This window comes from Thamnophis sirtalis, unplaced genomic scaffold (assembly GCF_051295495.1).
Source record: "Thamnophis sirtalis isolate CommonGarterSnake01/CBP01778 unplaced genomic scaffold, rThaSir2_p1.2 scaffold_5, whole genome shotgun sequence".
Lineage (NCBI taxonomy): Eukaryota > Metazoa > Chordata > Lepidosauria > Squamata > Natricidae > Thamnophis > Thamnophis sirtalis.
Genome location: NW_028261385.1, coordinates 12370630 through 12393351, shown reverse-complemented (window position 1 = coordinate 12393351; position 22722 = coordinate 12370630). Strand labels below are relative to the sequence as shown.

Below are 22722 nucleotides of genomic sequence, written 5' to 3'. Positions count from 1 at the left end.
GATCACCTACCTAAGTTTGGGTAATAAAATATTTTCAAGAAAACAAAAAAGCTCAATGACCCCTCGTGTCAACCCTGAATTACAAATATTTTTCTTTTATCGAGATCAGTATGTCTCAAAATGTGACTGTATTCTTAAAGATAACTTCCACGTGACGTCGCATACAAAATTAGAATTGTGCTATTTTAATAGATGTATAGATTGATTGAACCAGAGGGTGGGGCAGTGAAAATTATTCCTTTTAGTGCTAGAAATAGAACATAGTCCCAGATTTGCAATCATCAGTGCGTGTTCAGTTTCTCTTTATGAACTGTTTATTGATTGCAATGAAAAGACTGATCAATATTATTCCATATGATTAAAGTTAAATGATGTTTAAAATTAGCCTGAACGATTCTCTATATGTAATGTATTTCTGTTGCTTCCTTTTATCTTTTTCTCTTGTTTTGATTTGCGTTGGCATTTCTTCTACTTTTTTTAAAATACTGAAGCCGTGATGGCAAACCTATGGCATGCGTGCCTTAGGTGGCACACAGAGCCATTTCTGAGGGCACATGAGGCGTTGCCCCAGTGGTGGGTTTCAAAAATTGTTCGAACTTACTCTGTGGGTGTGGCCTCCTTTGTGGGAGTGGCTTGCTGCCCATGTGACCGGATGGGAGTGGCTTGCCACCCATGTGACCGGATATGAAGATGCCGAGGACACTTGTCAGAACCACCTTTAATTACCTCACACACAGCACTGGCATGCATAAGAATATGATGTAAACTTGTTTTTTAAAAGGCATCTTTGGTTTGCGTTAAAACAACTTCAACACACGCAATGTTCTGATTGCACCACAAACGCAGTAGTCGTCCTTACCTTTCACAGAGGCACTGAGTTTTATAAATATCATATTTATAAAATAAATAAATAAATAAATAAATATGATATGATATTCTACACTATCATTACATGATAGTGTAGAATAATCATATCCAAGGACCAGTGGTGGGTTTCAAAAGATTTTGGAACCTCTTCTGTAGGTGTGGCCTGCTTTCCGGGTCCACTGGTGGAACCTCTTCTAACTGGTTCGGTAGATTTGACGAACCGGTTCTACCGAATAGGTGCGAACTGGTAGGAACCCACCTCTGCGTTGCCCTATGAGCTCCAGTACGCATGCGCGAGCTGGCCAGCTGATTTTTGGGCTTGATTTTCGGCCATTTTCCTGTTTGTGCGTTGGGCTGTTTTTTGCCCTTAGGGGGCTTCAGGGAAGCCTCCTGAAGCCTTCAGGGGGGGGGGGAGAAAAACGGCCCAACTGGCAACCTGGAAGTTCATTCCTGAACTTCCAGTTTGCACGTTGGGCCGTTTTTCGGCCTCCCCAGGGTCCTAGAAAACCTCTGGAGCTTTAGGAGGACAATAATGGATCTATCGGGCCCACCGATAGTCGGAAAATGGGTTATTTCTGGCCTCCCCATGCTCCAAGAAAGCCATGTGCTCATGTGTGGGGCAGCAGGGGGGAGGTGTCACATGTGCAAGCGCAGGAGGCATGGCATGGGGTGGCATTAAATTATGGGGGTGGGCATGTGAGTGAGTGCGATAGCACACACACATGTGCTTTTGCACCCAAGGCGAAAAAGGTTAACTATCACTGTACTAAAGCAATATAAAATTTCTAAGATTGTTTTCAAAAAGGGGAGTACATTTAAAATAAATCATGTGCCATCGTAACATTCTTTGTATTCCCCTTAGGCTTTTTTTAAAAAACTCTTAAAACTTTATTTGATCGAATTGTTTATCCTCTTCACATTGTTTGTTATGGCCAGTTCCTCTGGAAGGCAAATTCATAGTTGATGAACTTGATTTGTGAATGTCAGATAGCAAGAGGACAACCCAAAAATGTACTTGTGAGAAAGCAGAGCGATTGTTGAATTATCACTTCCTTCTTACTTCTTTATGGTGACAGCTTCATTCAAGAATATTGAAAAGATGAACTTTAGGTGGCTCAGTTACTGCTTACAGGTTGTCAACTTACAACAATTGGAACCAGAATTTCCATTCCTAAGCAAGGTGATTGTTGGGCTTGGTTTTGTGTCCTTTTTTTGCTGCCGTTGTTAAGTGAATCACTGCAGTTGTTAAAGGAATCATGCAATCATTAAGCACGTCCAGCTTGCCCCACTGACTGCTTGTTGGAAGCCAGCTGGGAAGGTTGCAGATCATGTGATTCTGGGATGCGCAACCATCATCAATATATGCATGTTGTCAAGCGCCCAAATTCTGATCACATGACTGTGAGGATGCTGGGGTTGGACGTAAGCGTGAGGACTGGTCGTACGTTACTTTCGTCAGTGTTCAAACTTTGAACAGTCATTAAATGAATGGTTGTAAGTCAAGGACTAGCTGTATCAGAGCTGCATATTGTAGAATCACTAAGGACTGTGCTCTCCTACACTCCAGGAATGGACGTCTCATAGCTTAGAGCAGGGGTTCCCAAACATGGCAACTTTAAGACTTGTGGACTTCAACTCCCAGAATTCTCCAGCCAGCTTGAAGTTTGAGGACTTCTGCCTTAAAGAATCCAATTTGGCATTTCTACATTCTAGGAGAAAATCTAGGAGTGACTTTGGTCTTTCATGAAGCTACAGAAAGCGATAGAAAAAGCTTGATTTAAGCTTCTTAAATGTATAGAACGTATTTCCCTAAAAAGTGAAGGTGGGAAAATAGATGACAATATTTGGCCCTATCATCTTCTTTGTGATATCAAGGCTATGCCAAAAACCAATGTGCGCCGGCCAGCTGAGTGTTAGGTGCACATGCTTGTCGTATCAGAACCCAACCATTCAGCTTTTCTGGAGGGCATCCTGTTGTGCACATGGCAGTGCTGAAAACCAGACTGCACATGCATGTCGGCCAGCTGATTATTAGGCGCATATGTGCGCTACAATCTGGAAGTTCAGCTTCTGTGGAGCTTGGCCCTGACGAGTGTGTGTGTCAGTAGTGGGTTTCAATTTTTTTTAGAACCTCTTCTGTAGGTGTGGCCTGCTTTGTGGGAGTGGCTTGCTGGCCATGTGGCCGAGTGGGAGTGGCTTGGCAGTCATGTGACTGGGTGGGTGTGGCCAACTTGTAAAATGTGGTGAAACTCACTTAACAATGCTCTTGCTTAGCAACCAAAATGTTCGTTCAGAAACTCTGGCATTAGAAGCATGCAAGTCTTAAAGCTGTCAAGTTACAAGACCTTTGCACCCCTAACCCTTTAGGAAAAAAAACCCAGGGGTGTTCAAACTTGACAGCTTTAAGACTTCAACTCCCAGAATTCCTCCTCCAGTCATGTTGGCTCAGGAACTCTGGCATTGAAGCACTCAAGTCTTAAAAACTGTCAAGTTACAAGACCCTTGCACCACTAACCCTTTAGGAAAAAAAAACCCAGAGGTGTTCAAACTTGACAGCTTTAAGACTTGTGGACTTCAACTCCCAGAATTCCTCCTCTCGCTCTTCATCTTGATGATGTACGGACGGGCGGGGAAAGGGAGCTGGAACCGGTTCTAAACGGCACTGTAGATTTGTGGAACCTCTTCTATAGAAGAGGTTAGAACTTGCAGGAACCCACTCCTGGTGTGTGTGCTCATGTGAGGTTTCCGTGTGACCTTTTCGCCATCACTGCACTAGGCCAAATTGGCTCTCCATGCTTACACACTGCTTCTCTTCTCCCCCCTAAAACGTCAGCTGAATCAGTCTCATGAATCCAACTGTGGCTCAGAAGTAAATAATTAATCACTGATCATTTGCTTCCATTTCCAGAGGCTAACATGTCTTGGCAATTGTGACAGACCCTCAGAAGCTGTGCTTCTCAAAGAAGGACACAGAATGTCCATAAACTACTGTGGCCTTTGTGTGTGTGTCTTGTGTGTGTGTCTTTTCACTGAGCTTTGAAGGAAAAATGACTGTTGGATAAAACCAATATTCATTAAAAAAAACATATCCTGCAGACTCTCCTGCCTCTAAGCATTATGATTAGGAGGAAAAAATGAAATCAGAAAATGAAAATATCTTTCGGGGGCTTCATCAGCCGAGTTTTTTTTTTAAAAGCACCGGACAGCAACCTATTTGAGTTTGAGTTTGAGTTTCATTTTATTTATATGCCGCCCTATTCCCTGCGGGACTCAGGGCGGCGCACAAACCCGAAGGAGGGGAAGGGAGAAACACAAAAACTACAAAAGTACAGGGCATTTAAAAAACAACCAACAGCCACACGATTCAAGAGGGGAAGGGAACTCATCAACCCCAGGCCTGCCGACACAGCCAGGTTTTAACGGCTTTTCGGAAGGCCTGGAGAGAGGTGAGGGTCCGAATCTCTGCGGGGAGCTCGTTCCAAAGGGCCGGAGCCGCCACAGAGAAGGCCCTCCCCCGGGTAGTAGCCAGATGACATTGGCTAGTAGACGGAACCCAGAGGAGGCCTGCTCTGTGTGATCTAATGGGTCTTTGGGAGGTAATTGGCAGCAGGCGGTCTCTCAAGTACATTTGAAATGGTATAGGGCAGTGATGGCGAACCTTTTTCCCCTCGGGTGCCAAAAGCTAGCAAGTGGGCACGTGCATGCCAACACCCATAATCCAATGCCTCCCGCAGCCCCCCCCCGCCCTCCGCGAGTGCACATACAACCCTCGTTTTGATGCTAGCAGGCCTCCCTGAAGCCTCCTGGGACCAGAAATGGGGAGGGCTTACCCACGGCCTTTTTTTTGCCTGGGAGGCTTCAGGGAGGCCTGCTAGCACCAAAACGGTGGGTATTGGGGGTGGGGGGTCGCATGCCCATAGAGATGGCTCCGTGTGCCACCTGTGGCACACGTGCCATAGGTTCGCCATGACAGGTATAGGGTCTCCTGATTGAGCCGGGGATTGGACCAGAAGACCCGCAAGGTCCATTCCAGCTCTATTCTGATTGATTGAATGTATAATGAAATTCATAATTATACCTCGTGCTGGTTGCCTCTGCTTCCTTTGGTTGATGCTACCCACCTAAGAAATCAGTCACCAAACTGAAGAGATGTAATAGTAGAGCTGACGGACATCCTTATCGTGACAAAAAGTGCGTTGATGCTTTGAATGTTCTTACAGCAACTCTTTTGAAAAGATGGCCTGAATTTCTGGCCTGAAAATACGAAGCATTGACATAGACAAACAAGGAACAGCCAATTCCTTCATGTGGAGCAAAATAATTACTGTAAACATGATCCATTTAGAACCAGCAGAAATAGCTGGTTATATCACGTAACTCATTCATTAAACCTTTCTTTTCCCTAATGTTAGCTCTGTAATTGGAGGGCAAGAAAAATGGGGCCTTAGATGCAAGAACAATTTCAGAAGTCTTCAGTAAGACTTGGCATCTTTTCCTTAATAGGTACGCCTTGTATTGGAATATAAATATTATATAATCCAAAGGTAATATATTAGTCATCCCATAATAATTAAGATACATAGTATTTTGCAGCTAGCCTATCTCTCTGATCTAAATCAGAATTAAGTGTGAAAAACTGTAGAAAAGACAATGCAAATTATGAAAAGTAAATAAGGGAAGAGGATGGGATCTGAACTCCTTTGAAAATTCAGTGTATGAAATAGAAAAAAATTGTCTCAATAAAATTAGAAAATTCAAAAACATATAATAGAATAATTTAAAGAAGTAACCAGCAAGGAGTTGCTTCAGTCACTTGTAGTTCTCAGTTATAAACCAACAAAAACTGCGCTTTTGTCTACGCATTTTCAGATCTAATCTTTGCCATAGTCAACCCAGGCTTTTTAGAAGAAAATAGGCTAAACCAAGGTAAAGATGAAGTTAGAAACATGCTTCGAGTTTCAGTGAAAATTAGGAGATCTTATATTTGATGGATAATGTCACTTTTGCAATAACAACAACAACAACAACATTCTGCAGTTGCATAACATCAAGCATGGAGAAGTAAAAACTACTGTCAGGCGAGAGTAGCTTTCAGCCCTCTCTAAGCGGTTTACAGAGTCAGCCTATTGCCCCCCAACAATCTGGGTCCTCATTTCACCCACCTCGGAAGGATGGAAGGCTGAGTCAACCTTGAGCCGGTGAGATTAGAACTGCTGAACTGCAGATAACAGTCAGCTGAAGTGGCCTGCAGTACTGCACCCTAAACACTGCGCCACCTCGGCTCTTTTTAACCCATGCCAGAGGTGGCACGCAGCAACCTCTCTGATGGCACGCAAGCTGTCACCCCAGTTCAGCTGTCCCGCGCATGCGCGCACACTACCCACCGGCCAGTTGATCTTTGGGTCTCTGCCGCACGTGCATGGGGGGTGGGGCGCATGCAGGAGGTGTCATGTGGGCATGTGGAGGGTCAAGGCGTGGGTGGGTCACGCACGCATGTGCGGGGGACAGGGTGCGTGCAGGGGGTCGCTCACGCATGCACGGGGAACAGGGCACATGCACACGTGTGTGTGTGTGTGTGTGTGTGTGCGTGTGTGTGTATGTATGCATTGCATTTTGGAGATTCAGGCACGCGCTTGTGGCTGCAACCACACACTTTGGGCACTCCGACCAAAAAAGGTTAGCCATCATTGCTATAGTCCTAAGGAATGAAATTTAACATAAAAAAGACATTTAATTTTAGTTAATTTGTGGGATCTCAGAATGGGTTTTTCTGGCAGCTATCACAGCCCTTAAAAGTATTCCCCACTGAATGGTCTCTTTGTTCGTTTTTAAAGAGTTCTTTAAAACAGGTCTTTCAGGGGGGGCGGATTTTAAACTTTTCATTATAACATCTTTTATATTAACTTCTTTATGTTTTTATTGTTAACAAGCAAAAGACTTCCGTTAATAGGTGGTTTTCTTCCCGGGGCTAATCATTATTGTAAACTTGATCCTCCTCTGTAAATCTGTTCATTAGTTAAAATTTTCCCTAATTTGAGAGAGGCTTTTCATGTTCCCCTTTTCCAATGGGAAAGCCAGGGTGGAGGAAGTTCTCTTTAGGCAGCGTCGATGATGGAAATTTTATGTCTGCCACAGAGAGGAAGCGGAAGTTTGGGATTGCTACTTGCAAAGTTGTTTGCCGTATCAGAGCATTAAGAATAATTGGCTTTCCATCCCTCCTGGGTAGAAGTAAGTGATCGCCTATAATAAAGAGCTTGAATGCTGTGAGTGACAGATACGGCATGCTTATTTATAAAGGTGTGAGACTATTTGGTATTTGGCTGGAAGGGTCTTGTGGAAGGCCACATACCTTGGACTCTTAGGCTAAGGCATAATCACTGCAAAGGAAAGACTGATATGATAATTTAAGGTTGCTCTGCAGGAGAGCCGAGGTGGCGCAGGGGTTAAATGCAGCACTGCAGGCTACTTCAGCTGACTGCAGTTCTGCAGTTCGGCTGTTCAAATCTCACTGGCTCAAGGTTGACTCAGCCTTCCATCCTTCCGAGGTGGGTAAAATGAGGACCCGGATTGTTGGGGGCAATATGCTGACTCTGTAAACCGCTTAGAGAGGGCTGAAAGCCCTATGAAGCGGTATATAAGTCTAACTGCTATTGCTATTTAAAAGCATGCCCGACACATGGCCTGCAGGCCACGTGTGATCTCGACAAGCAATAATGTGGCTCCACAAGATCTTAAACTTTTGTTACTATGTGATTTATATACATTAACTATATTATATATTTTACATGTGGCCTAAGGCAATTCCTCTTCCCTCAGTGAGGCTCAGGCAAGCCAAAAGGTTGGACACCCATGCTCTAAAACAGGGATGTCAAACTCCATTTCATTGAGGGCCGCCTCAGGGTTGCATTTGACCTCGGGGGCTCCTGTGGTGGTGAAAACGGGGGCTCCCAAGCTCCATTTCTGGCTGCCGTGGCCTCCTGCAACCCTCTGCCAGCCAAAATGGAGCCCAGTCGGGCTGTTTGTGGCCTTCCCAACCTCCGTTTCCAGCTGCGGCGTCTTCCTTACAACGGTTCCACCACAAAACCGCTCTCGAATAAACCGCGGTCGACTAAACCGCGTAGCTGACGTCATCAACAGGGCGACAACAGCGCGGAGACAGAAGCACGCTGTAAACGCTAAACCTAAAATTAACACCTAAACCTAACCCCCCTAAACCTAATCCTAAACCTAACCCTAAACCTAACCCTAAACCTAACCCTTAACCTAACCCTAAACCTAACCCTTAACCTAACCCTAAACCTAATCCTAACCCTTAACCTAACCCTAACCCTAACCCTTAACCTAACCCTAAACCTAACCCTAAAGCTAACCCTTACCTTAAGTTGAATTGGCTTGCTTTCAAAGCGCTATTTAAAGCGCCCTTCTTTCTCCGCACTCGCTGTTGTCACCCTGTTGATGACATCAGCGACGCGGTTTAATCGGGCACGGCTTAGTCGGGCGCGGTTTTGACAGGTCACGCCTTGCAACCCTCTGCCAGCCAAAATGGAGATCGCGAGGGCCACACACAGACCTCTCAAGCTCTGTTTTCGCTGGCAGAGGCACCGCGGGGCGGCTGCTTGCTCTTTCCATGCGGTCCCGCGAGCCAAATCTGAGCACCCCACACCTTGAGTTTGACACCCCTGCTCTAAAGCAACTATTTATTTACTTGTGTGTATCTTCCTTTATTATATTACAAAGAACTCAAGGCACAAACATATCCAACACACCTTCCTTCTCCTATTTTCCCCACAACAACAGCCCTGTGAGGTAAGTTGGATCAAGAGAGAGTGATTGGCCCAAAGTCACTCAGTTTGTTTTCATGGCTAAGGCAGGACTAGAACTCACAATCTCACGGTGATTGGCCCAAAGACACCCGGGCAACTTGTATGTCTCAGGCAGAACTAGAACTCAAAGTCTCCCGCTTTCTAGCCAGGTACCTTATCCACTAGATCAAATTTTTAAATAGGTTACAGATTCTTAGAGGGGGAGGAATCGAACCTGCACATTGTGCTATTTTATCCCTAAAAAGAAGGCTAAGCCATATGAAGCAGTTGTTACGTCCTCCCGAAGGCAGCCGACAGCCGCCGTCAGAACCCGAAGCAGCAACAGCAGTAATGACAGAATTGGCAAGAACATAGAAGAATGTTAGCTTCATTTTTCCCTCCTCTTTCTCCTTCTTTCTTTAGGGATGAGAAGAACCAGTCCATTATCGTTAGTGGGGAGTCCGGGGCGGGCAAAACAGTCTCGGCCAAATACGCCATGCGGTTCTTTGCATCAGTTGGAGGTTCCTCCAGCGAATCCAATGTTGAAGAGAAGGTCCTGGCTTCCAGTCCTATCATGGAGGTAAGGTCTTTGGTGATGGTGGCGGGAGAGATTCTTTTATTTTTGTATAATGCAAAGAAGAACATTTGTGTCACCCTGGAAATAATATTTAGGCATGTTGTTTAGTCACTAAGTCGTGTCTGGTTCTTTGTGACCCTATGGACTATAGCAGAAGTGCGTTACGGCAAGCACTACTGCTGGTTTGCTCATGTAGGTGCTGCGTGTGTGCGGATGCGCAGTGCAATTAAAATTGTTCTGTGCATGCTCAGAACTGAAAAACAAGATGGCCGGGAACCGGTTTGGGGGCATGGCAGGCCTGGGTTGCTGCTGCTCCCAGCGACCCAGGCCGCCAAACTACTATCGGTTCAGCTGAACTGGTCTGAACTGGTAGGAATCCACCACTGGACTATAGCATCCATTGTCTCCCGGAGTTTGCCCTAATCCATGTTCATTGTGTTAATGACACTATCTAGTCATCTCCTCTGCTGTCCCCTTCTTCTCTTGCCTTCAATCTCTGTGAACATCAGGGTCTTTTCCAAGGAGTCTTCACTTCTCATTAGAAGGGCAAAGTATTTGAGCTTCAGTATCAAATATTTAGGCTAACTTTCCCCAATGCAAGTCAACCTCCATCAACTGCCAGGTTGGACACCCATGCTCTAAATCATCTATCTACTGTATCTGGGGGTGTCTTGTGTGTGTGTGTGTGTGTGTCTGTCTGTCTGTCTATCATCTATCTATCATCTATTCATCCATCCATCCATCCATCCATCTATCATCTATCCATTCATGTCTGCCAGTCAGTCAGTCAGTCAGTCAGTCAGTCAGTCAGTCAGTCAGTCAGTCAGTCAGTCAGTCAGTCAGTCAGTCAGTCTGTCTGTCTGTCTGTCTGTCTGTCTGTCTGTCTGTCTATCTATCTATCTATCTATCTATCTATCTATCTATCTATCTATCTATCTATCTATCTATCTATCTATCTATATCATCTATCCGTCCATCCATCCGCCCATATCTATCTGTCTGTCTATCTATCTATCTATCCATCCATCCATCCATCCATCCATCCATCCATCATCTATCCATCCATATCTGTCTGTCCGTCCATCCGTCCGTCCGTCCATCCATCCATATCTTTCTATCTATCCATCCATCCATCTCTTTCTTTCTTTCTTTCTTTCTTTCTTTCTTTCTTTCTTTCTTTCTTTCTTTCTTTCTTTCTTTCCTTCCTTCCTTCCTTCCGTCTGTCCGTCCGTCCGTCCGTCCGTATTCCACCTTTATTATTTTACAAATAAGTCATCCAATTGGCTTTCATGCCAAAGGCAGGAATAGATCTTACAGTCTCTTGATAATTGGCCTGAAGTCACCCAACTGGCTTTCATATCTAAGGCGAGACTAGAACTCAGAGAGAACTCCTTCTCTCTAGCCTGGTGATAGGAGTTCATGCACTGCTTATCCAGTTCCAGGGGGACCGAGTTCTAATGACAGGATTTTTAATTTAAAAGGATATTGATGAGAAAATGGAAGGAGAAAATTCTGGTACTATAACTCAAACATGTGATGGAATATCTCAAAACGAGCATACAATATTTTGCAGCTTCTACTGGAATTTCAGCCAATATTATTAATGGGAATTTTTCAGTTGCTTTAGCACTGTGATGGCGAGCCTTTGGCACACGTGCCTGAAGTGGCACACAGAGCCATGTTGCATGCATGGCATTGTCCATTCCTTTTCTGGGGTTTTGGCCCGTATGCGCACATGATGATCAGCTGGCCTTTGTGTGTGCGGCAGTGCCAGAAACTGGAGAAGCTCGTCTTCCATTTTCCAGCATGAGCATGTATGCCAACCAGCTCATCAGGGCGTGTGAGCAAGCACGGCAGTAACCGGAAGACTTGCTGCCTGGCACACATGAGCGTGCCAAAAACCATTAGTACATTTTCCAGTGTGCGTATGACAGGGGTGAAATCCAGCAGGTTCTGACAGGTTCTGATTAACTGGTAGCGGAAATTTTGAGTAGTTCAGAGAACCAGGAAATGCCATCTCTGGCTGGCCCCAGAGGTGGCATTTCCTGGTTCCCAGAGGGGTGGGAATGGAGATTTTGCAGTACCCTTCCCTGGAGTGGGGTGAGAATGGGGATTTTGCAGTATCCTTCCCCTGGAGTGGGGTGGGAATGGAGATGTTGCAGTATCCTTCCCCTGGAGTGGGGTGGGAATAGAGATTTTGCAGTATCCTTCCCCTGGAGTGTGGTGGGAATGGAGATTTTGCAGTATCCTTCCCCTAGAATGGGGTGGGAATGGAGATCTTGCAGTGTCCTTCTCCTGGAGTGTGGTGGGAATGGAGATGTTGCAGTATTCCTTCCCCTGGAGTGGGGTGGGAATGGGGATTTTACACTATCCTTCCCCTGAAATGGGGTGGGAATGGAGATTTTGCAGTATCCTTCCCCTGCCATGCCCACCAAGCCACACTCACAGAACCGGTAGTAAAAAAAATTGAATTTCACCAGAGGCGCATGCCCCCTGGGCAGCTTCTCTTCCTGGTCACGGCCCACATGAGCACACACACGCGTGAAGTGATCCCTTTTCACCACTCGGTGTCGAAAAGATTCGCTATCACTGGCCTAGCAGGTTTGTGAGTTTTCGTCCCTCTTTGCAAATGTTTTCTGTCTCGGGGACCAGTTTTTATGTTGCTTGGTCTCCCTGTTATTTGGCTCTGCTGACTCATGCAATTTCTAAAAACATGCCACAGATGTGCAAAGGCATCTGGTATGCATCAGTGCAGCCAATCAATTAAAATTAAACGGTGGCGTGAGCCAGCAAGGCCAACACGACACTAATGTTCGCTGATGAATATCATAATTTCATTTTATTTCTGTAGCCGGGCTTGATTTTAAGGTGGAAATTAAAACCTTTGGGCAATCATAATGAACTCTGCAGGCCGGTCCTTCATTCTGCTGCATAAGCTGCAGCTGCAGTACCAAGAGGCACATCAGAAAGATTTGTCAGAATGGAAACATATTTCTCTCCCTTTGAAAAAGCTGCCAAAACATTCCCAATCCTGCTATTCAAGGGGATGAGCTTTAAAGTATTAGAAAATTTGGAAGGTCAGCATTTGAAGAGCATCTGGCCTTTTATATTTACACGTAGGGCCTTTCAGTTCAAAGGCAAAAAAGTGAAGATAGGGTAAAAGTAATCCTTGATTTACAACAGTTCCTTTAGTGACCGTTTGTTCTGACCGAGGCTTCCCAAGAGCATGAAGCAAACTCCTTGTCCCCACAAAAAATCCTTTTATTAATTTCCTGTGAATTCTGCTCATTCACATTCAACAAAGTCTTTCAAAGGAGGATTTACAGTCACAGACCTTATCTGGCTTGGAGAGCTGCCAGGCCAATATCTGCAAAATTTGGCCAGAAGTCTCGGAGAGTCACAAAACCAATTAAGCGAACTAATTGTCTCCTACAAACTCCATTCCCCTTTCACCCCTCTTTTATTTCCTCTGGGAGGGGCCATTCATCGTCCACTGATGTCTTATTCTCAAGTTGACCCATGTTCTTTAGCTATTCCCTTCACCTGGCAGTTCTGCATATGTGCACACTGGGAACAGGCTCCAGCTGTTCATCCGCCTCACTGATGTCTGCCTCTGAAGGTACCTGATCACTGCCAGACGGCCTCGTCTCTATCTCTGCCTCCAACACAGAGCCCTCATCAGAGCCTTCCCCAAACTCCAGTACTGGCCCATGTTCCTCCCCAACCTCCTCACTGTCTGACTCTGCTGCCACAACATTGTTCAAGTTACAACACCACTGTAAAAAGTGACATGACCATTTTTTGCACCACTGATACAGCATCCCCATAGTCTCATAATCAAAATTTGGATGCTTGGCCGCTGGCTCCTATTTATGACGGTTGCAGTGTCCCGGGGTCACGCGATCCTCTTTTATGGCCTTCTGTCAAGAAAAGCCAATATGGATGTCAGATTCACTTAATCATGTTACTAACTTAACAACTTCAGTGATTCACTTAACAACTGTGGCAAGGAAGGTCATCAAATGGGGCAAAACTCACTTAACAGCTGTCTCACTTAGCAACAGAAATGTTGGGCTCAATTGTGGTCATAAGCTGAGGACTACCTCTATGTAGCCCTGTTTAAACATGATACTTTTTTCCTAAACAAGTTTTTCCTAAAACTTGTTGGGTAGTTGTGTGGTTGCAGCTGTTTTAAGGAATTACACACAGGTGGTGCAGGAGTTGCCAAAACACTATTTTGCTTTCAAATCTGAAGTCCTGCTTAAGGTTCTACCCAGAGTCTCAATTTCTTCTACAAAATGGTGTGGAAGATAGCTGGTTGTCCTTGAATTGCCCCTTGGTGGATTGTTAACAACTCTGTCTGGAATATAACCACCATGACAAGGAGCTACATGCTAACTATCAATCAGAAAATGCCTTAATTTTAAAACATCCGGACAGATTTAACCATGGTTTCAACTGGGGAACGGTGACCTAGACCAGACTAAGTCCAAAAATCAGTAGAGAATTCCTGGAAGATGACATCCAGACAAATCAGTCATCAACAGGCACATAGAGATAAACAACATCTACATGCCATTCAAAACATACAATCAGAAAACCAAAACGGAAGCAAAAAAACCCCTAAAGATCTCAGCAGCAACCAACACCAGGATAATACTGGGAATTAACTCCAAGATTAATACTAGACTAGCAATCAAGCAGTAAACAATACCCCAATCAAGGAATGCCAATTCAGACAAACAAACTACCAGTAAACAACATCCTAATCAAGGAACCACCAAGAGCAATCTCCAACACTGACAAGGCAAGCCACCTGTGTATAAACAGAGAACACACCCCACTCCTTTATAGCACTGATGATGTTACCTAGTTGAGTAATGAAACGTCAGCCAGAAAAAATCCTTCAGCTCAGAGAGCACCAAAGACCTCACAGTTTAATTCTCAGCTACAAATATTCTCGTGGCACGACAAAACCGCGGTCCACTAAAGCGCGCCCGATTAAAGCGCGTACCTGACGTCATCAGCAGCGCGACAAATACGACCGTGGAGAAAAAAAGGCGCTTTAAAAAGCGCTTTTAAAGCAAGCCGATTCACGTAAAGGTAAGGGTTAGGTTTAGGGTTAGGGTTAGGGTTAGGGTTAAGGGTTAGGGTTAGGTTTAGGGTTACGTTAAGCGTTAGGGTTAGGGTTAGGTTAGGTTAAGGGTTAGCGTTAGGTTTAGTGTTAGGTTAAGGGTTAGGTTTAGGGTTAGGTTAAGGGTTAGGTTTGGGGGGGTTAGGGTAAGGTTTTCGCGTTAATTTTAACTTTACCGCTCACAGCGTGATGTTTTCGTCGCGCTGTGATGACGTCAGGTACGCACTTTCGTCGAGCGCGCTTTAGTCTACCGCGGTTTTGTGGTGGAACCAAATATTCTCTCCTATTTATATAAGTGATAATTGGGGATGGCGAGGTTTACCTCTTTCCTTGAGTTCTAATGTGTGAAGGTTTTATTCACAAGGAGAAAGATAATGGCTGGATCCTAGGCTTTGTATTTAAATAAGGCTTTTTCAAACAAGTGCTAAAACAAATTATGGCTTCGTTTGCTATGTGAATGCAACCGACATAGGCCCCAGTTGACCTACCTACACCATGAAAGGTTTGTTCTGAATGAAAACTTAATAAGAACGTGCTGATTAAAAGTGCATTGTGCGTAATTTAAGTGAAGCAAACACTGGAGACCTTTCCTATGAAGGAACTTTACTAAAACGCTATCTGGAATATTTATATTTTGAGAATTTAAGCACTTTCCTCCTCCTTTTCTAATATTATTTCAAAGGAGTTTTATTACCACCCCATCCTGTCTGTGTTGTTCTATCCCTATGGATATTGCATTAAAAAATATGTTCCTATTTCAAAAACTCCAATACGGTAGAAAATATGAGCAGAAGATTATTAGCATGAATGTATTATTATTCCCAGTTGCAATGCATGGCTGTGAAGTTTGGACCATAAGAAAGGCTGAGCGCCAAAGAATGGAGGCCTTTGAACTCTGGTGCTGGAGAAGACTCCTGCGAGTCCCTTGGACTGCAAGGTGATCCAATCAGTCAGTCCTAGAGGAGATCAACCCTGACTGCTCTTTAGAAGGCCAGATCCTGAAGAGGAAACTCAAATACTTTGGCCACCTAATGAGAAGGAAGGACTCACTGGAGAAGAGCCTCATGCTGGGAATGATTGAGGGCAAAAGAAGAAGCGGACGACAGAGAATGAGGTGGCTGGATGGAGTCACCGAAGCAGTCGGCATGAGCTTAAATGGACTCCAGAGGATGGTAGAGGACAGGAAGGACAGGAGGAATGTTGTCCATGGGGTCACGATGGGTTGGACACGATTTCGCTACTAACAACAACAACAGTTATTATTATTTTTGCTTTTAATCAACTTTTAAAACCAGAATCCATGCCTTCATTAAAGCTTGAATTAAAATCCAGAGTTGTTAATTTTTGATCGGACACTTTTCTATGCTAGTTTGTTGTTATTATTAATTTAACTTTTAGCTAGTATTTTTAGAGGCATGCAGCTAGGTTCTGTTCTTATATAAGCTGTTTGCCACTTAGCAGGCACGGTTGCTAAGCACAGTTTTGCTAATACCTTTGGAAACACAGCTCATTTCAATAGCTTTACTGTAATCAGTTTAGCTCAAATTCTGAGCTATTAACTCACAAATACGTAGCTTTGTCCCAACTTTGCATGTAGCATATATATATATATATATATATATATATATATATATATATATATATATATATATATATATATATATATATATATATATATATATATATATATATATATATATATATATATATATATATATATATATATATATATGTTTTCTGAGGTTTTCGCGGGTGTTACTATGTAGGTCTCTAGTTGTTCGGGTTTTCTCCCGCGTAGAATTGGATATGTCTTTGCGACGTTTCGACGAAGTCACATTCGTCATCTTCAGGCTGCTGCTGACTACTTCAGGTTTGGTGTTTCCAGTAGAGTGTAATATATATATATATATATTACAATCAATTAGTAAAGCTGTATCCAGAACTGAAATCGTCAGTGTAAGCTTCCATTGATCTCTCTCTTAGAAAGCAAACACTATAGAAAGCTGTGTCCCGGGGTCATGTCATCCCCTTTTGTGATTTCCCGACAAGCAAAATCAGTGGGGAAACCAGATTCATTTCACAACCAGGTTACTAATTTAGCAACTGCAGTGATTCACTTAACAACTGAGTCAAGAAGAGTCGAAAAATGGGGCAAAATTGACGCAACCAATGTTTCACTTAAGAAATTTTGGCCTCCATTGTGGTCGTAAGTTGAGGACTACCTGTATACAGTCTGCCATTCTGTATTTCCTAACCAATTTGGGCTTCTGGAGAACACTAGATTGGGAAATTAATCCATGTCATTTTTGGGAAGCTTTGAGGAGTATAGTTAGTTCTAATAAAGGCACATTCAGTTTCTTGATAGTCTCTTAACATTCAGTTGTGAAGCCAAAGGTGTCTGGGGAAGTTGAATTCTGCCTATCTTAAAATACCAAGTTTGGGAACGGGTGATGCCAGGCTCTATGTGCCACTTTGGGTATGCATGGCATAGGTTTGCCATCACGGATTTAGAGCGTTAATTAAATATGATAACAAAATCTAATCATAATTACTTTGCTGCCGTCTTCATTGTTTACCCTCTTAAAACAAGCTTGTAAAAGCAATCATTACTGGGGGGGGGGGGTTTCACAGGTGGAAGGGATAAGGCTAATAGCTATTTTATGATCTTGTTAAAGAGTGTAGCACGTAATCTTTAAGCAATGTTGCTCTCTCCATCTTTAATTCTCACAGTCTTTCCCTTAATGGTTTTTTATTTATTTAAAGTTCTATGCAATTAATTAATGAAGTGTACCTGTGAGATGAATGAATATTGTTGAAAAAAAGGCATTGTAATTTTAATGTTTCATTAATTCCATAAAGGCAATTGGCAACGCAAAAACAACTCGGAATGACAACAGCAGCCGTTTTGGGAAATACATTCAGATTGGCTTTGATAAAAGATACCGTATCATTGGTGCCAACATGAGGACGTACCTGCTTGAGAAATCAAGAGTTGTATTCCAGGTTAGCTTATTTATCATTCATTCATTTATTTTAAAACATTATTTCATATATATTATTTTGGTGAGTGTGTGTGTATGTAGAGATAGATAGATAGATAGATAGATAGATAGATAGATAGATAGATAGATAGATAGATAGATAGATGATAGATAGATAGATAGATAGATAGATATACAGACAGACAGACAGACACAGATTAGATGATAGAAGAGATAGGGAGGATAGAGATAGAGATGGATGGATGGATGGATGGATGGATGGATGGATGGATGGATGGATAGATAGATAGATAGATAGATAGATAGATAGATAGATAGATAGATAGATAGATAGATAGACAGACACCGATTAGATGATAGAAGAGATAGGGAGGATAGAGATAGGAGATAGGGATGGATAGATAGATAGATAGATAGATAGATAGATAGATAGATAGATAGATAGATAGACAGACAGACAGACAGACAGACAGACAGACAGACAGACACAGATTAGATGATAGAAGAGATAGGGAGGATAGAGATAGGAGATAGAGATGGATGGATGGATGGATGGATAGATAGATAGATAGATAGATAGATAGATAGATAGATAGATAGATAGATAGATAGATACATACATACATACATACATACATAGACAGACAGACAGACAGACAGACAGACAGACACCGATCGATTAGATGATAGAAGAGATAGGGAGGATAGAGATAGGAGATAGGGATGGATAGATAGATAGATAGATAGATAGATAGATAGACAGACAGACAGACAGACAGACAGACAGACAGACAGATTAGATGATAGAGATAGAAGAGATAGGGAGAATAGAGATAGGAGATAGAGATAGATGGATGGATGGATGGATGGATGGATGGATATAGCAATAGACTTATATACCACTTCACAGAGCTTTACAGCCCTCTCTAAGCAGTTTACAGAGCCAGCCTGTTGCCCCCCACAATTTGGGTCTTCCTTTTACCCACCTTGGAAGGATGGAAGGCTGAGTCAACCTTGAGCCTGGTGAGATCCGAACTGCCAAATTGCAGTCAACTGGCAGTCAGCAGAAGTAGCCAGCATCAAACCATGCTACCAACTTAACAAATGCAATGATTCACTTAACAACTGTGGCAAGAAAAGGCGTCAAATGGGTCAAAGTCGCTTAACAAATGTTTCGCTTTGGAGCATAAATTTTCGACTCCAGTTGTGTTCGTAACTGGAGGGCTACCTGTATTCTTCAGCACCCCAATTCGAAAACATCAAAGCATCTCCTTATCTCTTATTCAAATATAACAAACGATAATTTCTTTACGGAAAGAAGCTGCTACTAATCTCCATTCGCTCCATATTCACTAGCTGAGAGGCAGAGATGATGAATTATAAGTGACCTGAAATATGAATAAGGCTTTCACAAGCCTTAGCTACCTGAGATAGGATATGTAGGAGCCCATGTTTAAAGATGTTTCACATGAATAACTCTCAGAGGAGAGATTTCACATGGAATAAGCCAGTAAGATGATGAGGAGAAGACATCTAGTTCTATTTGAATCTTCTCATCTTTGAATCATTTGGCAGATGTACTGATTCCAATTGAAAGGAAACTTACCAGCCCATGATTCAGTAGGTACATGGACATTGAAAACCGTGAGTGGTGCGGTGGCCTAGAGGTGGCGCTCTCGCCTCACAATCAGGAGGCTGTGAGTTCGATTCTAAGTAGAGGCAGATATTTCTCAGGGCACACTGAGAATATATCTGCAGAAAAAAAAAGTCCACATTGGCAACAGGAAAGGCATCCGGCCAGTAAATACTCAGCTCCATTCAGAACCTACAAGTTCCACCTTACAAATGAAAATCTAGGCAGGATTTGAATAGCTTCGCAAAAACTCACTTCTGAGCTGAGTATACATAGTCCTCGACTTACAACAATTCATTTAGTGACCGTTTGAAGTTACACAGTGGCACTGAAAAAAAGTGACGACCGTTTTTTACACTTATAACCATTGCAGCATCCCCATGGTCACACTTGAGAGACCGCCTACTGCCAATTACCTCCAATAGACCGATTAGATCCCACAGATTAGGCCTCCTCCGAATTCCATCCACTGGCCAATGCCGACTGGCGACCACCCGGAGAAGGGCCTTCTCTGTGGCTGCTCCGGCCCTCTGGAATGAGCTCCCCGTGGAGATTCAAACCCTCACCACCCTCCAGGCCTTCCGCAAAGCCCTTAAAACCTGGCTGTTCCAACAGGCCTGGGGCTAATGAGTTTTTTGTCCCCCCTCGAATGGTATGGTTGTTGAGTGTTTTAAATTGTAGTATTGTTTTGTTCGTGTTCTTTTTTTCTTAGTTGTAACCCCCCCCCCCCCTGACTTGGTTGTGAACCGCCCTGAGTCCCCTTCGGGGAATAGGGCGGCATAGAAATATAATAAACTCAACTCAACTCAACCATCAAAATTTGGACACCAGGCACTTGACTCACATCTACATCCTGGGGTCATTAGATGACCTTTTACGGCCTTATGACAAGTAAAGCAATGGGGAAGCCAGATTCATTAACAATTACATTACTAACTTAATAACTGAAGTGATTCACTTAACAACTGGAGGAAGAAAGTGTCTATGGAGTGTCTCCATCATCCAGGTCATGGCTGTCCCGAAGACAACTGGACTTCCTTGATTTTTTCCCCCTTGAAACCATTTCGCTTCTCGTTGAAGAAGCTTCTTCGGTTCTGAAGAATGCCAATTCTTCAGTCAGAAGAGAAGAAGCTTCTTGGATGAGAAGCGAAACATTTCAAGGGGGAAAAAAACAACAAGAAAGTCAAGTTGCCTTTTGAAAAGCACCATTGTGGCAAGAAAAATGGTAAAAGGGACCCAAACTTGCTTAACAACTGTCTTGTTTAGCATGGAAATTTTTGGGCTCAATTGTGGTCATAGGTCGAGGACTACCTGTAATTTGGAACTATGGACCAAGGTTTGAGCATTGTGTTTTTGTAGTTTTATTCCTCTTATCATCTCTCCTTTTGTCCGTTTGAGATTAAGGTTACATACATAACATCTCCATTTAGATCCTAATTAGAAGAGACACATTGAGTCAGAAACTTAAGCAGGATCAGTCCTAACTGGTTGATGGATAGGAAACCTCTAGAAAATCCCAGGAATATATTAGGTGTACAATCTCTAAAAGTTTAATTTGAAAGGGACTTCTGTCCAGCCTCAGTTCTTCTGCTGCAAAATGAAGTTAATCCATCATGCATTTTAAGGATGGTGGTTTTAGACTTTCTCATTCTTTCCTTACCGTAACCAGTGTGTTTGCCATACATTTAACATTCATCTCCTAGTTTAATTAGATCAAAACTATTCTGTTTTCCTCAAAATAAGACCTCCCCAGATAATAAGCCCAAATGGGTTTTTGAGCGCATGCGCTAAAATAAGCCCTTCTGAGTGACCACGCTCGCCACCTCCTACACCTCACAAATAATAAGACCTCCTCAAAAATAAGGCCAAGCGCTTATTTCAGAGGGTCAAAAGAAAATAAGACCCTGTCTTATTTTCGGGGAAACACGGTAATTGTAGATTTTTTCAAAAAAAATCCATTCTTATCTTGAAGAAACGTGTGAAATTTGAGTGTGAATAAATCTAGAGCAGACTTCCCCAACATTTCAGGTTTGGCGGCCAGGAAAGGGGGGGGGAAGATTGGATGGATTTGTGGGAGGGGCAGGGCTGTGCATGCAGTCACCCATTGAACAAGTGGGGCCCTGAGCCCCCCCCCAACGTTTGCACAATTAGGGCTGTGTGCAAATGCATGCATGCACAGCAGCTGGCCACTCACCTGGCTTGGTTGTGAATAGGTTATGGCCCAGTAGTGGGACATGGTCCACAGGTTGGGGATCCCTGACCTAGAGAAAGCGGTATAGGATGTGCTGCATGATATTTAATTAACCGTAGCTCATTTCTCTGCCAATAAACCAATGTCCTTTCACAGGCACCTGATGAGCGAAACTATCACATTTTCTATCAGCTATGTGCCTCTGCTAGTCTTCCAGAACTGAAGGACCTCTCATTATGTAAGTATGCTATTTTGCACATAGTGTTTAGCCTCCCCAATGAACCTGCAGAATAATTCCTGAAACTCCAGATAATAAATTTGTGGAGCTTGGCATTTCCAAGAAAAAGAACTGTGTCTACAGAAAGAGTGAAGTTGTACAACCGTTGGCAGAATTGGTTTTGGGAAACAAAATAAACTGCTTGCAGTCTGACGCACCACTTTGAGACCACACCAGAGATGGTGTTGAAGTTCCAAGGCTTTGGGTGACTTCAGTTTCCATGCTCTAAGGGAGATGTCTGGTGAGTTTATGATCTTGGTGGCATCCATATGTTTTTGGCTTGTAAGGGTGGCCCTAACACAGATAGTTGGGCAAAAATTAGCCCTAGTCTTTATTTCAGAACAAGTGATGAGATCTGAAGATGCAGGATATTAAGATCTGTCATAATCAGAGCACTTCCTTGTGAAATTGCAGATGGATGCCCTAGACCCATGATGGCGAACCTATGGCATGCAGAACCCTCTCTGTGGCCACATGTGCCACTGCCAGCTGCTCTATCAGATATACAAATGCTTTATGAGTTGACAGCTGCCTCAAATGAAGGGACGGAGAGCCAGAAATGGACCAACTGAGCCCTAGGAGGAGCTGAAATTTGAACTTGTGTAGTGCATCATTTTTCTGGACTTATTGTATGCACAGATTGTTTCCTTGTGGGTTCAGGGTTCAGGCAAGTCCTTTCGGGAAATATGAGCTAAGTGCAAGCATTTCTCCCCCTTAACTTAATTTTGCTGTTGTTTGTATCCTAGTGGATGCCAAAGATTTTTTCTACACATCTTTGGGAGGGGACACCTCCCTTGAAGGAGTCGATGATGCAGAAGATTTTGAGAAAACAAAGCAAGCTTTCACCCTGCTTGGTAAGGATTTCATCCCAAATTGGGCCCCTTCCTAGGAGAACGTGTGGCTGATACAGCTATCCTTTGCAAACATTTAGGGCAGTGGTTCCCAAACTTGGCAACTTTAAGACTTGTGGACTTCAACTCCCAGAGTTCTCCAGCCAGAAGAGCTAGCTGGAGAATTCTGGGAGTTGAAGTCCACAAGTCGCCAAGTTTGGGAACCACTGATTTAGGGTAACTCTTCAGGAACTTTTCACAATATTGCAAAGTTTCGATGGAAGAGAATATTTGTAGCTCAGGGTGGAACTGTGGGGTCCTTGGCTTTGTTTGAGCTTGGTGGTTTTCTTTCAGTCATCTCATCACCATACTGGGTAACATCATCAGTCTACCAAGCCCAGAGAGCATA

At 43.4% G+C, this 22722-nt stretch overlaps 1 protein-coding gene across 1 annotated transcript in view; it reads left to right on the top strand.

Moving 5' to 3' along the window:
- The window catches only part of MYO5B (myosin VB), a 331539-nt gene that overhangs the window by 145520 nt on the left and 163297 nt on the right, over positions 1-22722 (top strand). The window contains exons 5-8 of the mRNA XM_087715323.1: positions 9093-9249; positions 17240-17383; positions 21363-21444; positions 22230-22337. Coding sequence (XP_087571449.1) covers positions 9093-9249; positions 17240-17383; positions 21363-21444; positions 22230-22337 — 491 coding nt within the window. The remainder of the gene's footprint in view (positions 1-9092; positions 9250-17239; positions 17384-21362; positions 21445-22229; positions 22338-22722) is intronic.